The 16263-nt window shown below is 38.2% G+C and overlaps 1 protein-coding gene across 1 annotated transcript in view; it reads right to left on the bottom strand.

Annotated features, from left to right (window-relative positions):
• Positions 1 to 16263, bottom strand: part of LMBRD1 (LMBR1 domain containing 1) — a 70303-nt gene that overhangs the window by 22514 nt on the left and 31526 nt on the right. The window contains exons 8-9 of the mRNA XM_060752833.2: positions 4742 to 4867; positions 4105 to 4257 (exon numbers count right to left, since the gene is read on the bottom strand). Coding sequence (XP_060608816.1) covers positions 4105 to 4257; positions 4742 to 4867 — 279 coding nt within the window. The remainder of the gene's footprint in view (positions 1 to 4104; positions 4258 to 4741; positions 4868 to 16263) is intronic.

Below are 16263 nucleotides of genomic sequence, written 5' to 3'. Positions count from 1 at the left end.
CCTAGAGACATGTGTCTTTTATTTCTATGTTCTGCTGCATACCTTTACTTCTTTGTTGATGTTTCTCTAAAACTAAATTCAATTTGTTGCTTATTTGTTCATCTTACAGGTCTGTTCAAACCTTTCTCCAGCTGTCTACTCACCTTAGTTTGATCCACTATTTGTCCAATTTTATAAGTAACTTCAACCATAAATCTTGCTCCTCTTTCTAAATTAGTTTATACAGTTGCTAAATAGAATCTGACCCTATGGTGCTACCCAATTGACACTGACTGCACTCCACTTTGAGGGACTTGGTTCCCAAGTAAATCAAGATAATTTACTTTCGGGTAAGAATCAAGAACTGGAGTGTCACTATATTCTATTTGATTCCATTAGGGCATCTTTATTTTCTATATCATGTTTTACCTAAATTTATAAGTCAGAATATTGTTCAACTATGGAAGAGCAGAACTATAATGAAGTGTATCTGAAATAAATGTGTACTGTAAACATAGTGACCTAAATGCACAATAAACTGAATAGAAAGTTAACATTTTCCAAAGGTGCATTACTGTAAGTAATTTTAATTGGTTAGCTTCCCTAACTATTTATTTAATAACCTGTAGTTCATCCAGATAATAAGCAGACCCTACTTCTTCACATCTTATGAACTGAAAGGCACATCTTATAAAAATGTGACATTATTATTTTCCACAAAAAGCTTCTTTTGGCTTAGCACAAAAGCATCTAATAATGGCTTAACACCTCCTAGCATTTAAAAGCATGGAAACATGTTTTTGTAATTTCCTTTCTCCTATAATTTTATCCTCCTCATTACATTTCATAGCCAAAGTTGAACACATGCTATGTCTTTGTGTGATATGTGATGCTATTTTATGTGATGTGTTCAATAATGTTTAATGTTTTATCAGGGGAGGGTCAATTTTGATGTTTTATACTGTTTTTTTATCAATGGCATTGAATTGTTGCCAGCACTGTGAACCGTCCTGAGTCCCCTTCAGGATTGAGAAGGGCAGTATACAAATAGCGCAAATACATAAATAAATAGTTGGTAAAAGCAATATAAGTGATTGGGACCAGAGGAGGAAGGATAAAAAGATTATCTTGTTGAGGTATCAATACGATGCGTTAGTGAGAGCAACTACTGCTTTAGAGGGTTTGGTATTGGATTTTAAATACCACAAAGCCTTCACTGTAAGTACCAACAAGCACCTGTTCAATAGAAGAATCCTCAACCAGAGATTCAATTGGGCCCGCTCAGAAGAGGAGAGAATTAGCTAAGCACTTTTCTTCAGAGGCTTCATCAACAAAGCTACCGTTACCATTATTTGATTTAAAATGTGCATGAAAATATTTGTCAAGGATGTGGCTTAACAAATCTCCTCTGGATGAAGTTACTGAAATATTCTGTGGTTGTGATATGGCTGCTACTTCAATGTAGTTCATTTTTTATCTAAATTGTGTTGGCTGAATAACAACGCATGCTCTTCAAATAGGAGAGATCACCATAGGGAACCAATGTAGCATGAAAGTGGCATCTACAGTCTGGTCTTTTAGGTGTAAAGCAGTGCATGGCCATCGTATTAGGTATTATGTCCTTTAAGAATTGTATTACTGCTAATAAGTACTAGGGGAAACAGCTGAGACCTTAGTTTTCCTTCCATTTTTCAGAAACTAGTTCCATCTGATCTTCCAGTTGAAGCAAGGAAATTCTAAAATGAGTGAGAAAGTGGCGGTTTGTAGTATGACTATAGGGGACTTGCCACACTTTGAGAGTTGAAACTCAGTAGTTTTCTTGCGACTGCCTCAGGCAGAATTTTTTCACTACAATGGCTACAGAACATCAATGTTAGCTTTAGGTTCTTTGTCACTTGTTGAATGAAAGTACAGAAACTTTGTGGACAACTGTTACATTTTCTACTGTTCAAGTGGACAGGTCATTAAAATAAAACTGTATTTTCAAAGGACAGCGGAAAAGTCCAGCCTTCTGCAGATGCTGAATTGTATTCCTGGTATCTATTTATATCTCTGCTATTTTCCAGATTAGATTCAAGATTGTTTATATATTTTTATTTTAAAAAATAGATAGGCAAAAGCACATAAGGGTTTAAAAACATAAACCTTATTTTGAAAATGCAATTTAAGTATACCCATTAATGGATAAAAGGAAATAAGCAATGGATTCTGAGCACCAAGATGTTAACACAGAACAACATGGACTAAAATAATAAAAGTACACAGCCAAAGTTATTAAACATCTAGTCTTGAAATTATTTCCAACTGAAGTTATCAGCTCATTTATTTGCCTTTCTAAGAGTCTATGAAGGTTGAGAAAATGGGTCCTAAACTGAAGTCCTTGATCATGATTTGGTTGTCTGGGCAGACACTTGGCAATAGTAATTTGCAACTGAGATGAAATTTAGCCTTTACAAAGAAATAAATTAGATTTTTCAGGTGAATGAATACAAGATGATATGAAGTGTCTGGTTCTGTCAGGTGGTTTAGAGTCTGCCTTCCTCTTACTGCTTTTAGAAATGAAATAAGGACCCAGAAGACAAAAAAGAAACAAGCCTACTTGACTTACAGGAGCATTTCAATTTTCTCCTGAAATATATGCAGTAAATCCTTCCTCAATTTGTTATACAAAAAAATTGGGTGCAAAGCAAAGATAAAATGAAAGTGATGGGAATGTTTTGGTTAGATCTGTTGTTAGGGAAACAGAAAGTGGTTCTAATGAGAATCTGCCAGGGATTGACTCTGAAAGGAATGTAGAGGAGACAGGATTACAGTTATGAAGAGATAGTGTGAAGCAGAGATGGAAATATAAGCTTAGGGAACCCAGGTGTGAAAAAGAGTGATGTCATGGGTAAGAATTAGAATTCCTAAGCATTTTAAGAAAATGTTCTTTGGGAGATCAATGTTGGATTTTCATGGTTCACTTCACCTGTCTTGGGAGCTCTGAGTTAGGGGTTCTGGTCTTTGGTAATGTATCTTGCTTTCCTGTTTAAGATCAATGCCTCTTGACTGGATTACAATTCTTGGTTCAAGTTTTCAAACCATTGGATTATAGTTATGGACAAGTCTTCAAGCCTTTGGATCTAGATTTGCTTTAAGCTTTGAAACCCCTGTTGTTTGTTGTTTTTACCTTTTCAGATTTTGGATTTATATTCAGAGTTGGTCACTGCTATTGGGTATGCTCAAGAATATCAAGCTTATGGATATAACTGAAAATAATTTTACAGTCTGGCCTTTGATTGTATCTTTGTGATTGCTTAGTCTGCTGATTTTGGAATGACTTTTGATCTATTCTCTATTCATTTTTGAAACTGCCTTTTCAATTATATACTCTTTTATTAATAAACTTATTACTTATTGTTGAATTGTGTGGTGTTTGAGTGAAAAGGTGTCATGCAGGCAGCTGAGCTGCAACAACTGTTAGCTTCTGAAGTAGAGGGTATATCAGCCAGTTGTAACTTCTCCTTTTTTACCTTGCTGCTGTGATCACTTCTTGAGCAATGATAGAAAATGGCCCTGAAAGTTTTAACAGGCTGACAATCTTTTTTAAGGAGGGCACCTAAGTTTTGCAAGTAAGCACCAGAATTTAAATTCTACCTGTGGCAGAATGGCTAGCATTTCCCCCTTTTCAGCAACAGTCAGAATGGAAGTTACAAGAAAATTAAAGCTTCGCTGGGGGCAGGGAGAAATTACAAGAAAATGAAAGCTTGGCCAGGTAGATGAATTGAGTTTATTGCTTATTAGATTTTTCTTCTCCTGAATGAAATAAGGGCCATTTTGGTTCATTTGCTTTTTCCTTGAGATTCCAAAATTAGTAATCTTTTTAAGCAGCCTTTCTGCTGAAGTTCCCTGCTGGAGTCACTGAGCAGAGTTAAACAAAGCCTCAAAGCAGACTTGAACTGATGGAGATGTCTGAGATGTTCCTCCTAATGAATCTTTCTAAGCGCTGTCCCTTTTGTGCTCCTCTTGTTCACTGCCAACAGCTCTGTCAAACTAGCTCTCATCTGCCAGTCCTAAGTAATTATGAATTTAGGGAGACACTAGTACATCCAGACTGTTTTTCTGCTAGAGACAAAAGAAAGTTACTTTTAGTGGCCTCATGGCTCCACAGAACTTTGTCCAACAGCTCTTCTCAATATATTCCAGGCGCCGTCCTCTCCTTCGAAGACCTCTTAACTTATCTTCAAGTTGCTGCAATGTGCGCCTTTCTCGAATTGCTAATGGTCGACCATCTTTGCACTAATGGGTTGGGAGAGCAAGGATTTGTAAAACAAAAGAATGAGAAATTGAATTTCAATTAATTCAGTTAAAAGCTACAGGACTAGAATTCAGTTCTAATTTCATATCAGTGTCATTTTAAAACACTGTTCTGCTTGGGCACGCAAGTACAAAAATACCGATTTTCTAACTGAAGAGCGATGACCCAGTTATCATGGCCAAAAAGTTGTACCAATCCAAAGTAAATGAACACTTGTGCATTTGACCCTCATGCATGTATAAAAATATTGACATGTATTAAAAATTCCATCACTATTTTATTAAAAAAAGAACCTGCATAAGTCAATAATTAAGATTAATTGCAAATGGGAAGATTTTGCAATTTCTTTGAGATCATACCTAATTTTAAGGGATATCCTCTCCCATTACTTTGACAAGGACTGATAAAAATTAAATGAGTTTCACAGACCACAAAATCAAATAATGTTTCAAAACAGCATCAAACCTTGGATTTAATTCTTTGTATATTTTGTTCCACTTCCTCAATATCTTCAGTGTTTTCCAAGCGTTCATAACTAGCATTTCTTGTCCCCTTTATAAGATTTAGAGGCAAAGCTGACATGCCATAAGCCTGAGAAAACATGTAAGAATGCATTAATTGAACGCATTGGTTCTAACTAATCATCTTAAAATGGATGACATTAATCAGCACATCAGATCAAACATTCCGAATATTTTAGTAAAATCCTAACGCTTATTCCGTGTGAATTTATCTCACTGCAATGCAAAGCACAAGAGCTTGGATGTGATACTATATCTCTGTAGAGATCTACACCCAGCCACAAAACGCTTATCAAATTCCTTGACTATGAAAAATGTCACTTTTTTGTTTTTAAACGGGATAGATGAGCACTAAGCCTTCACCCTCAGCAAAGCCTCTATATGAGCAAGAAAAATCGACAATTTAAGAGATCATTGCTTTTAGTTGTTTTGAAAAAAAACTACTGCACACAAAAGATTACATGCTAAACCGCAGACTAATTTGTAAGACTGAGAGGGAAAGGGTGGCAAGCAAATGTGAAATTATAAGAGCAGTGCAGAGGAAACAAAAAAGGAAGAAAAACAAGGCATTATCTATGGTTGTCTACCTGCTAAAGTGTACAAGCCAGAGAGCTGCAGTTTTGAACAAAATTACAAAGGCTTCAGTGAAGTGAAATGAAACTTAAAAATCTGAAGTATTAATATCTCAGGTTTATTATGATAGATTTATAGAACCAATTTGAAATTACAAATTCAAATTAAAATCCAAACCAGTTTTTAAAAAAGGAGAACAAATATTGTTCATCACAACTGGTCTAGGCAAAGAAAAGAGTTTTTACTAGGCACAAAAAATATTAATGAAACCTGTAGGTTCAATTTTCAAATTTTAGCTACTGGAAAGAAAGCCCTATCTCTTGTTCCTATCTACTAAACTGTTACAAGCAAGCCCACCAAAAGGTAAATCTCTGCAGGTAATATTGGCATACTTTCTAGAATCCATTGAATCAAGCCTATGAACTGAGGGAAAGGGTATATTAAGTATCTAATAAAGAAAATAGCTATAATCCAGATCTAGTTAGAAGGGGGGAAATTGTATACACAAAGCTTGAGTACTAACAATTTTCCACTAAAACCTTGAGATACAAGTATGTGAGAACTGAAAAACAATGCATGGTTTTAAACGCAGATTCAAGAGGTATTTGCAAATGCCAAAGTCGTGGACTGCATTAAGTCATGATTCTTTTGTTCAAACATAATGGGGGGGAAAAGCATAGTGCAACAGAAGTAAACATTTTTGAAGCAAAACTAGCAAATAATGGGGGGGGGGTACTTTGGGCCTCAGGCTCTATATGATGACACAAAACTGAAAAATAAACTTCCACATGTTGGGAGAGGGAACAGGTTATGTAATACATTATCAACCATTCTGATAACAGATAATGAGATAATGATACCAATATTGCTCAGCCAAGCATTTCAGAAGGAGAAACCAGCACAGAATCGAATGGCTGCCAACTGGTCTTTGGTGCAAAAGGAATTATGTCATTTATAGAAATGTTGAATTGCATAGATTTAATCTAGTCTTGTTATGTTTTAGTAACAGCTAAATCTACAATGAAAAAAATCATACATAAATTCAATTCCAGAATGGATTTTTCAATATAGTACTATAATTTTCTACTGACATTTTTCTAGAATTTATTACAGGAGTGGCTTGTTGTAGGATTTTTTGGGAAGTATGGCCATGTTCTAGAAGCATTCTCTCCTGACATTTCGCCTGCATCTATGGCAGGCATCCTCAGAGGCTGTGAGAATCAGAGATTGTCAGGAGAGAATGCTTCCAGAACACGGCCATACTGCCCGAAAAACCTACAACAATATATATATATATAGTATCATATCCTTCCTGTGCTATTGTGGTTATGCAGGGGTTTCTCCTCTCTTTTTCTTCAACTAAAACATGTACAGGGCCCTCAGTACTACTAGGATTTGGTTCCAGGATTTCCCATGGATAATCAAGTCCCAACATATCTAACAATGTAGTAAATTGGCATTTCTTATATAAAATGACAAAATCGATGGTTTTGGGAGGGATTTAAAACAATACTTTTAGTTTTGGTTGATAGAATTGGTGGATGCAAAATCTATGGATACAGAGGTATGGCTGTAATATATAAAATGATATGAATGGGAACTCATGGTGCCTAGAAGGCATTCAAAGATTCTTGTATACTGTTATTACATTCAGAAAAGATGCAACATAATATTTTGTGTAAAAATAGTCTACACTGGCATAATCCATGTTTTACATGGCAATTGAGCAATTAGAATATACAGTAATGCCATATGGAAGAACAACACCTTGAAGAAAGGATGTATACAACTCCTCTGAAAGCAAAGGGTATGACTTTTAGCATCAAAAGAATGGATGGGGGGATAAGGAACCTTTAGTTTGATACAGCAGTACTCCTTTGATCTTAACTAATTTAGATAACAAAATTAAACATCTTTCCACTTCAGTGTAAGAAAGTATTATTTCAGCTACACAAGCAAAACTCAATTGGTCACAAAGGCAAATTTGTAAAAGAATTTAATTCTTAGACATAATGAATATGGCACAATCTAGATCAGTGGTTCTCAACCTGGGGTCCCCAGATGTTTTTGGCCTACAATTCCCAGAAATCCTAACAGCTGGTAAACTGGCTGGGATTTCTGAGAGGTGTAGGACAAAAACATCTGGGGACCCAAGGTTGAGAAGCACTGATCTAGATAGTGTTCTTGTACTCATGTAGTCCAAATTAGGTTTTCTACCAAAAACCCCTAGGAGACAACCCATATTAGTTGTACTATACTGCTTCTACAAGCAGCTTTCTGTACAAAGTAAGCCCATGGGAAGTAATACCTGCAAAGTTAAGAATGGAGAGGGATATGATTATGTGGGCAAGACTCATGAACTGTAGCTCTTGGCCATATGCACATACATTTCTAAAGTTTTGTTACTTTTAGGACACAGCAACTACAAAATTAAAGATGATGTCATCAGTAATTGATTTTTCCCCATTATTTGTTATTTTTTTCCAGCTCAGAGGTTAATATGAAAACATTTAAAAATACAATTGCTGCTAACTTATGAACCCACATTGCTATCAACTTAGTGCTACAGGAGCTTCAGGACATTGCTTCAAGTGAGCAAAAGAAGGGCCAGTCTTCAGGCAAGTATTCAGTGCTGATCTCTTGATTCAATATTTTGTTAGAAGGAAAATGCTTCATTGGGTGTAGAATCTGAAATTTTCATTTGTAACAGTAAACTAGGACATGTGTCCCATCTGCATGTGTCACTGTTTGCCATAAGCAAAATAGATGCTACTCTGTCAACACAGAAGACAAATTGCATTGCAGAAGAACAAAAGGTGACCTATGACCAATACAAATAATGAAGACAAGGGCAGTATTTTCTTGGCCCTTGTTGAAACAATAAATTAAGCCAGCAAGTTTTGCAATAAAGCAAAATGGCATCTAATCAGTGTAACAAATAAAAGGTTGGCATGAATATGTAATTATGTCAAGGCAACACAGGGTGTATTCCTTGGTTATACAGGCATGCACAATGTAGTATGAGAGCAACAGCCTGTTTCTTGCAAATTTGCACTATCTATCTATCTATCTATCTATCTATCTATCTATCTATCTCAAGGAACTTCCAAATTAGGTTCTTGTGGGTTTTTTCAGGCTACAGGGCCATGTTCTAGAGGCATTTCTCCTGACGTTTCGCCTGCATCTGTGGCAAGCATCCTCAGAGGTAGTAAGGTCTGTTGGAATTAGGACAATGGGCTTATATATCTGTGGAATGGCTGAGGTGGGGCAAAGAGCTCTTCTCTGCTGGAGCTAGGTGTGAATGTTTCAACTAACCACCTTCATTAGCATTTGAAGGCCTGGCTGAGCCTGGGAAAATCTTTTGTTGAGAGGTATTAAGATGTGCCTGGTTGTTTCCTCTCTGCTGTTTTGCTGTTGTAATTTTAGAGTTTTTTTTAATACTGGTAGCCAGATTTTGTTCATTTTCATGGTCTCTTCCTTTCTGTTGAAACTGTCCACATGCTTGTGGATTTCAATGGCTTCTCTGTGTAGTCTGACATGGTGGTTGTTGGTGTGGTCCAGCATTTCTGTGTTCTCAAATAATATGCTGTGTCCAGGCTGGTTCATCAGGTGTTCTGCTATGGCTGACTTCTCTGGTTGAAGTAGTCTGCAGTGCCATTCATGTTCCTTGATTCGTGTTTGGGCGCTGCGTTTGGTGGTCCCTATGTAGACTTGTCCACAGCTGCATGGTATACGGTAGACTCCTGCAGAGGTGAGAGGATCCCTCTTGTCTTTTGCTAACGTAGCATTTGTTGGATTTTCTTGGTGTGTTTGTAGATTGTTTGTATGCTGTGTTTCCTCATCAGCTTCCTTATGCGGTCAGTGGTTCCCTTGATGTATGGCAGGAACACGTTTCCTCTGGGTGGATCTTCATCTTTACTCTCGTGGCTTGTTCTTGGTCTTGCAGCTCTTCTGATGTCTGAGGTGGAGTATCCATTGGCCTGGAGATCCCAGTTGAGGTGGTTCAGTTCATCTTGAGAGGAGGTGAGGTTCGCAGATTCTTTTTGCACGGTCTGCCAAGGCTTTAATGGTGCTTCTTTTTTGACTTGGGTGATGGTTGGAGTTTTTATGTAGATATCTATCTGTGTGTGTGGGTTTTCTGTAGACGGTGTGACCCAATTGTTGAACTGGTTTGCGGATAACTAGGACATCTAGAAAAGGCAATCTTCCTTCATTTTCTTTTTCCATTGTGAATTGGATTTTTGGGTGGATGCTGTTAAGATGGTCCAGGAACCTGTTGAGTTCTTCTTCTCCATGGCTCCAAACGGTGAAGGTGTCATCCACATATCAGAAACATATCGTGGGCTTTTTTGTTGCTGTTTCCAGGGCTTGTTTTTCAAAGTGTTCCATGTAGAAGTTAGCTATGACCGGGCTGAGAGGGCTCTCCATAGCTACTCCATCTTTCTGTTCGTAGAATTCATTGTCCCACTGAAAGTAACTGGTGGTGAGGCAATGGTGAAACATAGCCGTGATGTCTTCTGGGAAACTCTGGTTGATGAGTGCCATGGTGTCTGCTACCGGGACCATGGCAACGGTTTTTAAAGTGTGCTCCGTGGAGCCTTTGGGGCTCTGCGAAGCATAATTAGGGGATCCACACTTTCCTTCTCCTTCCCCCTCTCCCTCCCAGCTTTCCTTCTTCTTTCCTACTACTCCCCCCACCTCCCTTGCCACCCAAAGCCTTTTTCCCTGCCTCCCTTGCCATCCAAATACTTTTTTCCTTGCCTCCTTTGCCGCCAAAAGCCTTTTTTCCTCACCCCCTTGCCACTAAAAACTTTTTTCCTCCCCTTTCCCGCCACCCAGGTCCTTTCCCCCTTGCCTTGCTTGCTTCCAAATCCCTATTTTCCTCCCACCGCTCAGGGGGTGCTTTGATTGTGCTTTTCCGGCATGGCAGAAGGAAGTTGAACTGGATGGCCCCTGGCGTCTTCCATTGAAATACTGTTAAGTTTATTTTGGTTAAAATTGTTCTTCATTTTAAATATTGCATTGTTCTTTCCTTCTTTCTTTTTCTTTTTGCACACACTCTCCATCCATCAGCCACTAACCTAGCCCGTGTGACAAATTTTAAAATGCAAGGCGTCAAAACTTCTGTATGTATACACATACACACACACACACACACACATTATATATGATATAATACATAATATAATATAGAAACATTCCTTGGGGCTCTACAAGAAACTTTTGCTTCAAAAAGTGCTTCATGGCTGAAAATGTTTGAGAACCTGTGCTCCATTCTATTTCCCAATCATCTGATCACTTACACCAAACTAAGCATTTAAGAACAGTAAACACTGACACTCCTCACTAGTGTATTTTGAAAACCCTGTCCCCAAAATCCACCTTCAAAAGAATGTGCACCTCCGTAAACTTTTAATGTTATTCTTGTTTGTGATTAAATAAAATGTCTATACCACATCAGTGCAAAGATCTATACTGGATAACAGTTCACTTGTCGGCTTAATTTAGAGGGCAAGTTCAAAATCTTTCTAGATACTAATGTTTTGGATCTGTGTATCTAAAGAGATACCTACTCCCAAATCAACTTGATCACAACTAAGATCTCCCGTACAGACTCTTTTCATGGCCCCATCTCATGGTGCAATTGATTTTAATAATAATAATAATAATAATAATAATAATAATAATAATCTTTATTTATACCCCGCCACCATGTCCCCGAAGGGACTCGGGGCGGCTTACATGAGGCCAAGCCCGTCAGATACAAATACAATAATACATCAACAAAACAAGCAAGCAAATAAAACAGTATAAATAATATAACTAAACATATAAGCACTAACACACAAGAGATTTAAAACACTATGGCAGGGCCAAATGTAATAGGTCACAATTTTAAAACACTGGGCATGTACAGAGTAGGGTTTGTCTAGACAAGGGGTTTTTAGAGAGTGATGTAGGGAGACTGGTGTTTACACAACAGAACTAGATTGTCTTAATACAAGCATCTAGCGCCTTTACTGACTTTTTCTCACATTCTAATAGAGCTACTTCATCACTCAAACTAGTTCATTTCTAAATTTTCAGTGATTTCTGTATGTTTGCAATTCAATTGTTTTTATTGTTTTGAGGTTTTAACTGGTGCTACCAGCCAATTTTAAAATGGCTCTTCTAGTTGTTTTCTCATTGTTTTGCCCAAGGCTGTGCTGGTTTTTTTATTATTGGGTTTTTTAATGGTCTTTTATTTCTTTTATGCTCTGCTCTTGGTGGTAACGTGGAATAAAGCCCTACAAATATTTAATGACATTATTTTGAAATGGAAGTTCTTTGGATCCTTCACCCTCACTCTGTATACTGACATTTTGTCATGAAATCATATCTATACTTCATGACAGCTTTAATCATAGATTCTAAGTAGTTTTGAAGGCTAGAGGACTGACAGAGTTCAGGCAATAATCTGAAGACCACCTTTAATATCTAACATCAAACCAAACACTGCTTCCCTGCTCCACCTTGTTTGATCAGCCTTTCTCTATCAGCCCCACACCATCATTTAGATTTGATGAAAAGGATCTGGAGACACCTATTAATGTTCACCATTCTCCACGCTTTTGATGTTTTAAGCATGTAATTACATGACAAACGAGTTGCCTTATGGTGACCACATTTCAGAAAAACTTGAACACTGCTGGGTTTCTCAAAGAGTTCTCTGGAATGTACTGAAGTCCTCCCACATCTTTCAATCAAAGCTGAGAAGCTCATAAAATCAAATCAAACAATCTTACAGAATCACATAAAAAAGATATAAAGCATGCACGCATGCACACGACAGGAAATAACGGCCTACAATACAGGTTCTTCCCTACAGAGAGTGAGCAGAAGTTAAATATGGGCTCTGGTCAAAAACAAAGAAACCAAAATGCACTTCATTCAATATTGGAACCAATACAAACAAAAAAGTAGTAATAGATTTTTGACAATGTGTTAAAATACATTTAATTAACATTTAAGACTAATTTACACTAAAGGCAGGAATTGTTCAGAAGTTCTAAGCTACTGTCATCCTAATTATGCTGTACTTTTGTTACCAAAGATAAAGCTAACAAGTCATTGCTACAGTGCTTCCAACAACTTGACTCATCCTTCACCAAAGCTTCACCAAAGGCTGCCTGAACATCTTGGATGCAGAGCTTAAGAATTTATGTTTCCTACGGTGGTACCCATCTTTAGTCTTGATTGAAACTATAGTGTTTATGGGTTTTTTTTTCTCCCAGTACTTGTAAATAACTAATAACAATGTTGTAGCAGTGTAGTAGCAATGCCTACAAACAATTAATTGTTAATTAATTAGCAACAACAGTTGGCTTCAAATTGAATGGAAATCATCTGTTAAGAATGTTTCACATCCCATTTTAGATTTTTAAAACCACTAAAGCTAATAAGATGTTTTTAAGGTGTAATATATTTGCTGCCTACTCCTGCCCTCTAGTGAAGATGTATACAACGCACAAGTAGTATTGCCAGTGGAAAAGATGTGAATAAAATCCAGGGCATCTCAGCTGTGCTACTCCAGGAATTCTTTAACAGGAAAAGAAACACATTTCTGAATGCAATGGCTGGCCTGCAATGAGGCTCATAAATATTAAAGTTGCACTGTTCAAAATTCCCAGGTCTTGAAACATGCCAATGCTATTTATTTTAATCAAAACAACAAAGTAAAATGGAAAGATCCAATTTTGTTAATATAAAACAAGTGGGGTGAAGTTTACCTCAAGGACTACATTCAGCCCCAAACCCCTTTTTTCCTCCTAGAAGTCCCCCAAGAATCTCCCAAATCCTCCACATTCGAACATCAAACTGCAATAGAATAATGGCAGTGTGATCCCATCTTGAGTGGTTTGCTACTGAAAAATTGGCGGCAAACTGTTATGAAAGCTATTTGGCTACACGGGGGAGGAGAGGACATTTATGACAAGGAGGCTGACTCTGTGTTGCTACTATTCACAAACAACCTCACTTTACAAAAAAGCAGAGCCTTTCTGCACAAAGATGTGCAGAAAAGCTGTTCTTGAGAAGGCTAAGGTGAAGACAAAGAAAAGACAATTGCTACTGCCACTGCCACCATTGTCACACGGATGGGGCTGAAAAGATCGCCATCCAGGGAAAGGTAAACATGCCATTGCTGCTACCACCTCCCTCTTTCCTTTCTCTCCAAACTGTTTTGGGAATCAGAGTTGAAGGAACAGCTGCATTACAAGAGTGAAGCAGATTCCTTGCCTGTGGTGAGGCAGGGAAAATTTCAGCAAGAGAGCCTCACTATAAGATGGAGTGAGAAGGAAGAGAAGGAGACATTGTTGTTACCTTCTTTGCCTTGGCTTAAACCTTGTATTTGTTGGTGTGGGAAGAGAGGCCCCTTGGTATGACTGAGAAGTGGGGGTTGTCTCTTTTCCAAGAGAAAAGGGACTTATCTCCTCCTCCTTAACTACCTCCTCATATCTGCTTTCCATGTTGAATAGGAACTTTTCATTTATTTAGAAATTTAAAAAGACTCAAGGGAGTAAACTATCTGAGTTCTCACAGCGCGAGTGCAATGAGCCCATCTAACCAGTGGCAGTTCCTCACCCTTCCTTTTTAAAATATATAGACGTCCACGTTTACCAACTCTATTACACCTATGATGATAGGTCTCCTTTTCTTTTTCAATGAAGTAATCATGTTCAGTCTTCTCTAAGCAGCTATGTCCTTATACAACCTTCCAAAATGTCTTCCAGTGGTACTTGCTGTGTCTCATCCTACAACATTTTCTTACTTTAATTCAGATTTGGACTGTTCTCATTTACAATTGTCTTTCTCAAACCCTCCCTATTTTTTACATGTTTGTTTGTTAATCATGTGTTTTATGTATTAAATGAATTCTATTAAGTGGGGTAGGTGTGTATCACTAATAGTATAGTTTTGGACAATCATTGTGCCACTAGTATACAAAACACGAGGCAAAAACACAAAAATAAAATAATAGACACTTATCTTGCTATTGCTTGCTTTGTGGTGCCTTTACATTCTCATGAGGCAGAAACAACCACCTGAGATATAAACAAGCTGCCAGGCATGAGAAAGAATAGATAAAAAAGAATCTACCAGATGGAATCTACAAGATTCTATGCCTCTCTACAGAAAAAACATAATCAAAGAGGTTAGAGTCCAAAGATTGAAGAGCCCCATTTAAGCAGCAGATGTGCAGCACAGATATCACACAGGCTTACAAGTAGTATTATCCTTTACTGGCAGACAAGAGATTAAATTAAAGTACGATTCCAAGTCGATGCCTGCCCATTATATTTCAGCAAACCTCTAAGGAGAAGCATCAATTTAAGGCAACTCCGTAAAAAATTAGAACATTCCCAGAGCTATAAAGAAGGTGCATGCACACACACACACCCCAACTTGTTTTGCTCACATTTCCTCCATGTCATTTAATTCCTCTTGATCAACAAAGTTTCGCTGAAAGCATCAGTAAAGTGTAAAACCTTTTAGAGGAGTAGTTATAGCAAAAGTAACTGCTCTTAAGCATTTTTCTCTTTAATGATGCTTTCAAATAATTCATTTTCAAATGACTTCAAGGCAACCACAACTCTAAGGTGGTCTTTATGAACAGGCTGTTACAGGGCTGACCAATATAGGAACATAGGAATTCTGTTTAGTGCATGCTGAAATTCAATACATCATTTTTACTATGTTCACCCCTTGCTCCCCCTACAAGGGACTATACCAGGTATGGGCAAAATAAGGCCCAGGAGCTGGATGCGGCCCCCTGGGTGCTTACCACAGGCTCTCCCCATTTTCCCTGTCTTCTTGGCATAAAGACTCGGTGGCCTGTCGCAGCCTTATGCAGAAAAGATGAGGGAGGAAGGGACGCCCTCTGGAGTGTTCTCAGCCACCATCTGTCTCACCCTCCTCCAGGCATAAGGACGGTGTGAGTGGCCCTGTCCTTATGTGGAGAGGATGGTCTGAGGAAGCCACGTAGTAGCTAAGAGTCCTCCGGAGCACTCTCAGCCTTCGTATGTCTTGTCCTCCTCTGGGCATAATGCCAAGAGAACAATCTGAAGACTGGGGAAGGAGGATCGGGGCAGTCACCGCATGTCTCGTTTTCCTTCTGGCAGAAGGATAGGGTGAGCAGCCCCATCCTTATGTGAGGAGGACAACTTAAGAATGACCCGGGCCCTGCCCTTTTCCATCCCCTCCTGGCCCCACCCTCTCCCAGGCCCTTTCACTCCGGGGCCCATCCCACCCAACATGTGCCTGGCTACCTTCCCTCCCAGCCCAGCCCTCTCAGCCGGATCCACAATGTGCCCCCAAGACAAAAAAGTTTGCTTGTGTTTCTAGGTACAGTAAAGAGCAGAAGATGGACAAAATAAAGCCAAGAAGTCATATGTAGCCCCTATCTGCTTTTGGGGGCCCCTGCAGTTAGCTAGCCATCTACAAAGTTTTCTGTTTTAATAAGTGGAAGTTTGTGATTTTTCTATAGTCTACTTATGTCTCTTTGAGTGAAATCTATGTTAAAATATCTGTTAAAATACCTATGTTAAAATTCCAAAACTATGGAAGACATCCAGTTCCCCAAAGATATTACTGGACTCAGGAACTGTAAAGGGACCATACTGATTACAAAAAATGAAAAGCAAAGAAAAGCAAGGATGGAAGTGATCCAAAATCTACTTCTGGTTTTAAAAATCCAGTATCCTTTATGTTAAAATTGCTGAAGAACCATGCAACTCACTGAAAAAGTGAATGGCTATTCTTGGATGTCTCTAGAAGAGAGGACTCACTTTTCTGCTTACTTTAAAAAGGTGTTGTTGGTACAGATGTGGTGTAGATGGTTAGCCCATAAAAACT

Source organism: Anolis sagrei, chromosome 1 (genome assembly GCF_037176765.1).
Source record: "Anolis sagrei isolate rAnoSag1 chromosome 1, rAnoSag1.mat, whole genome shotgun sequence".
NCBI lineage: Eukaryota > Metazoa > Chordata > Lepidosauria > Squamata > Dactyloidae > Anolis > Anolis sagrei.
Note: the sequence above shows the minus strand (reverse complement) of the source record. Positions and strands in the feature narration are given on the sequence as shown.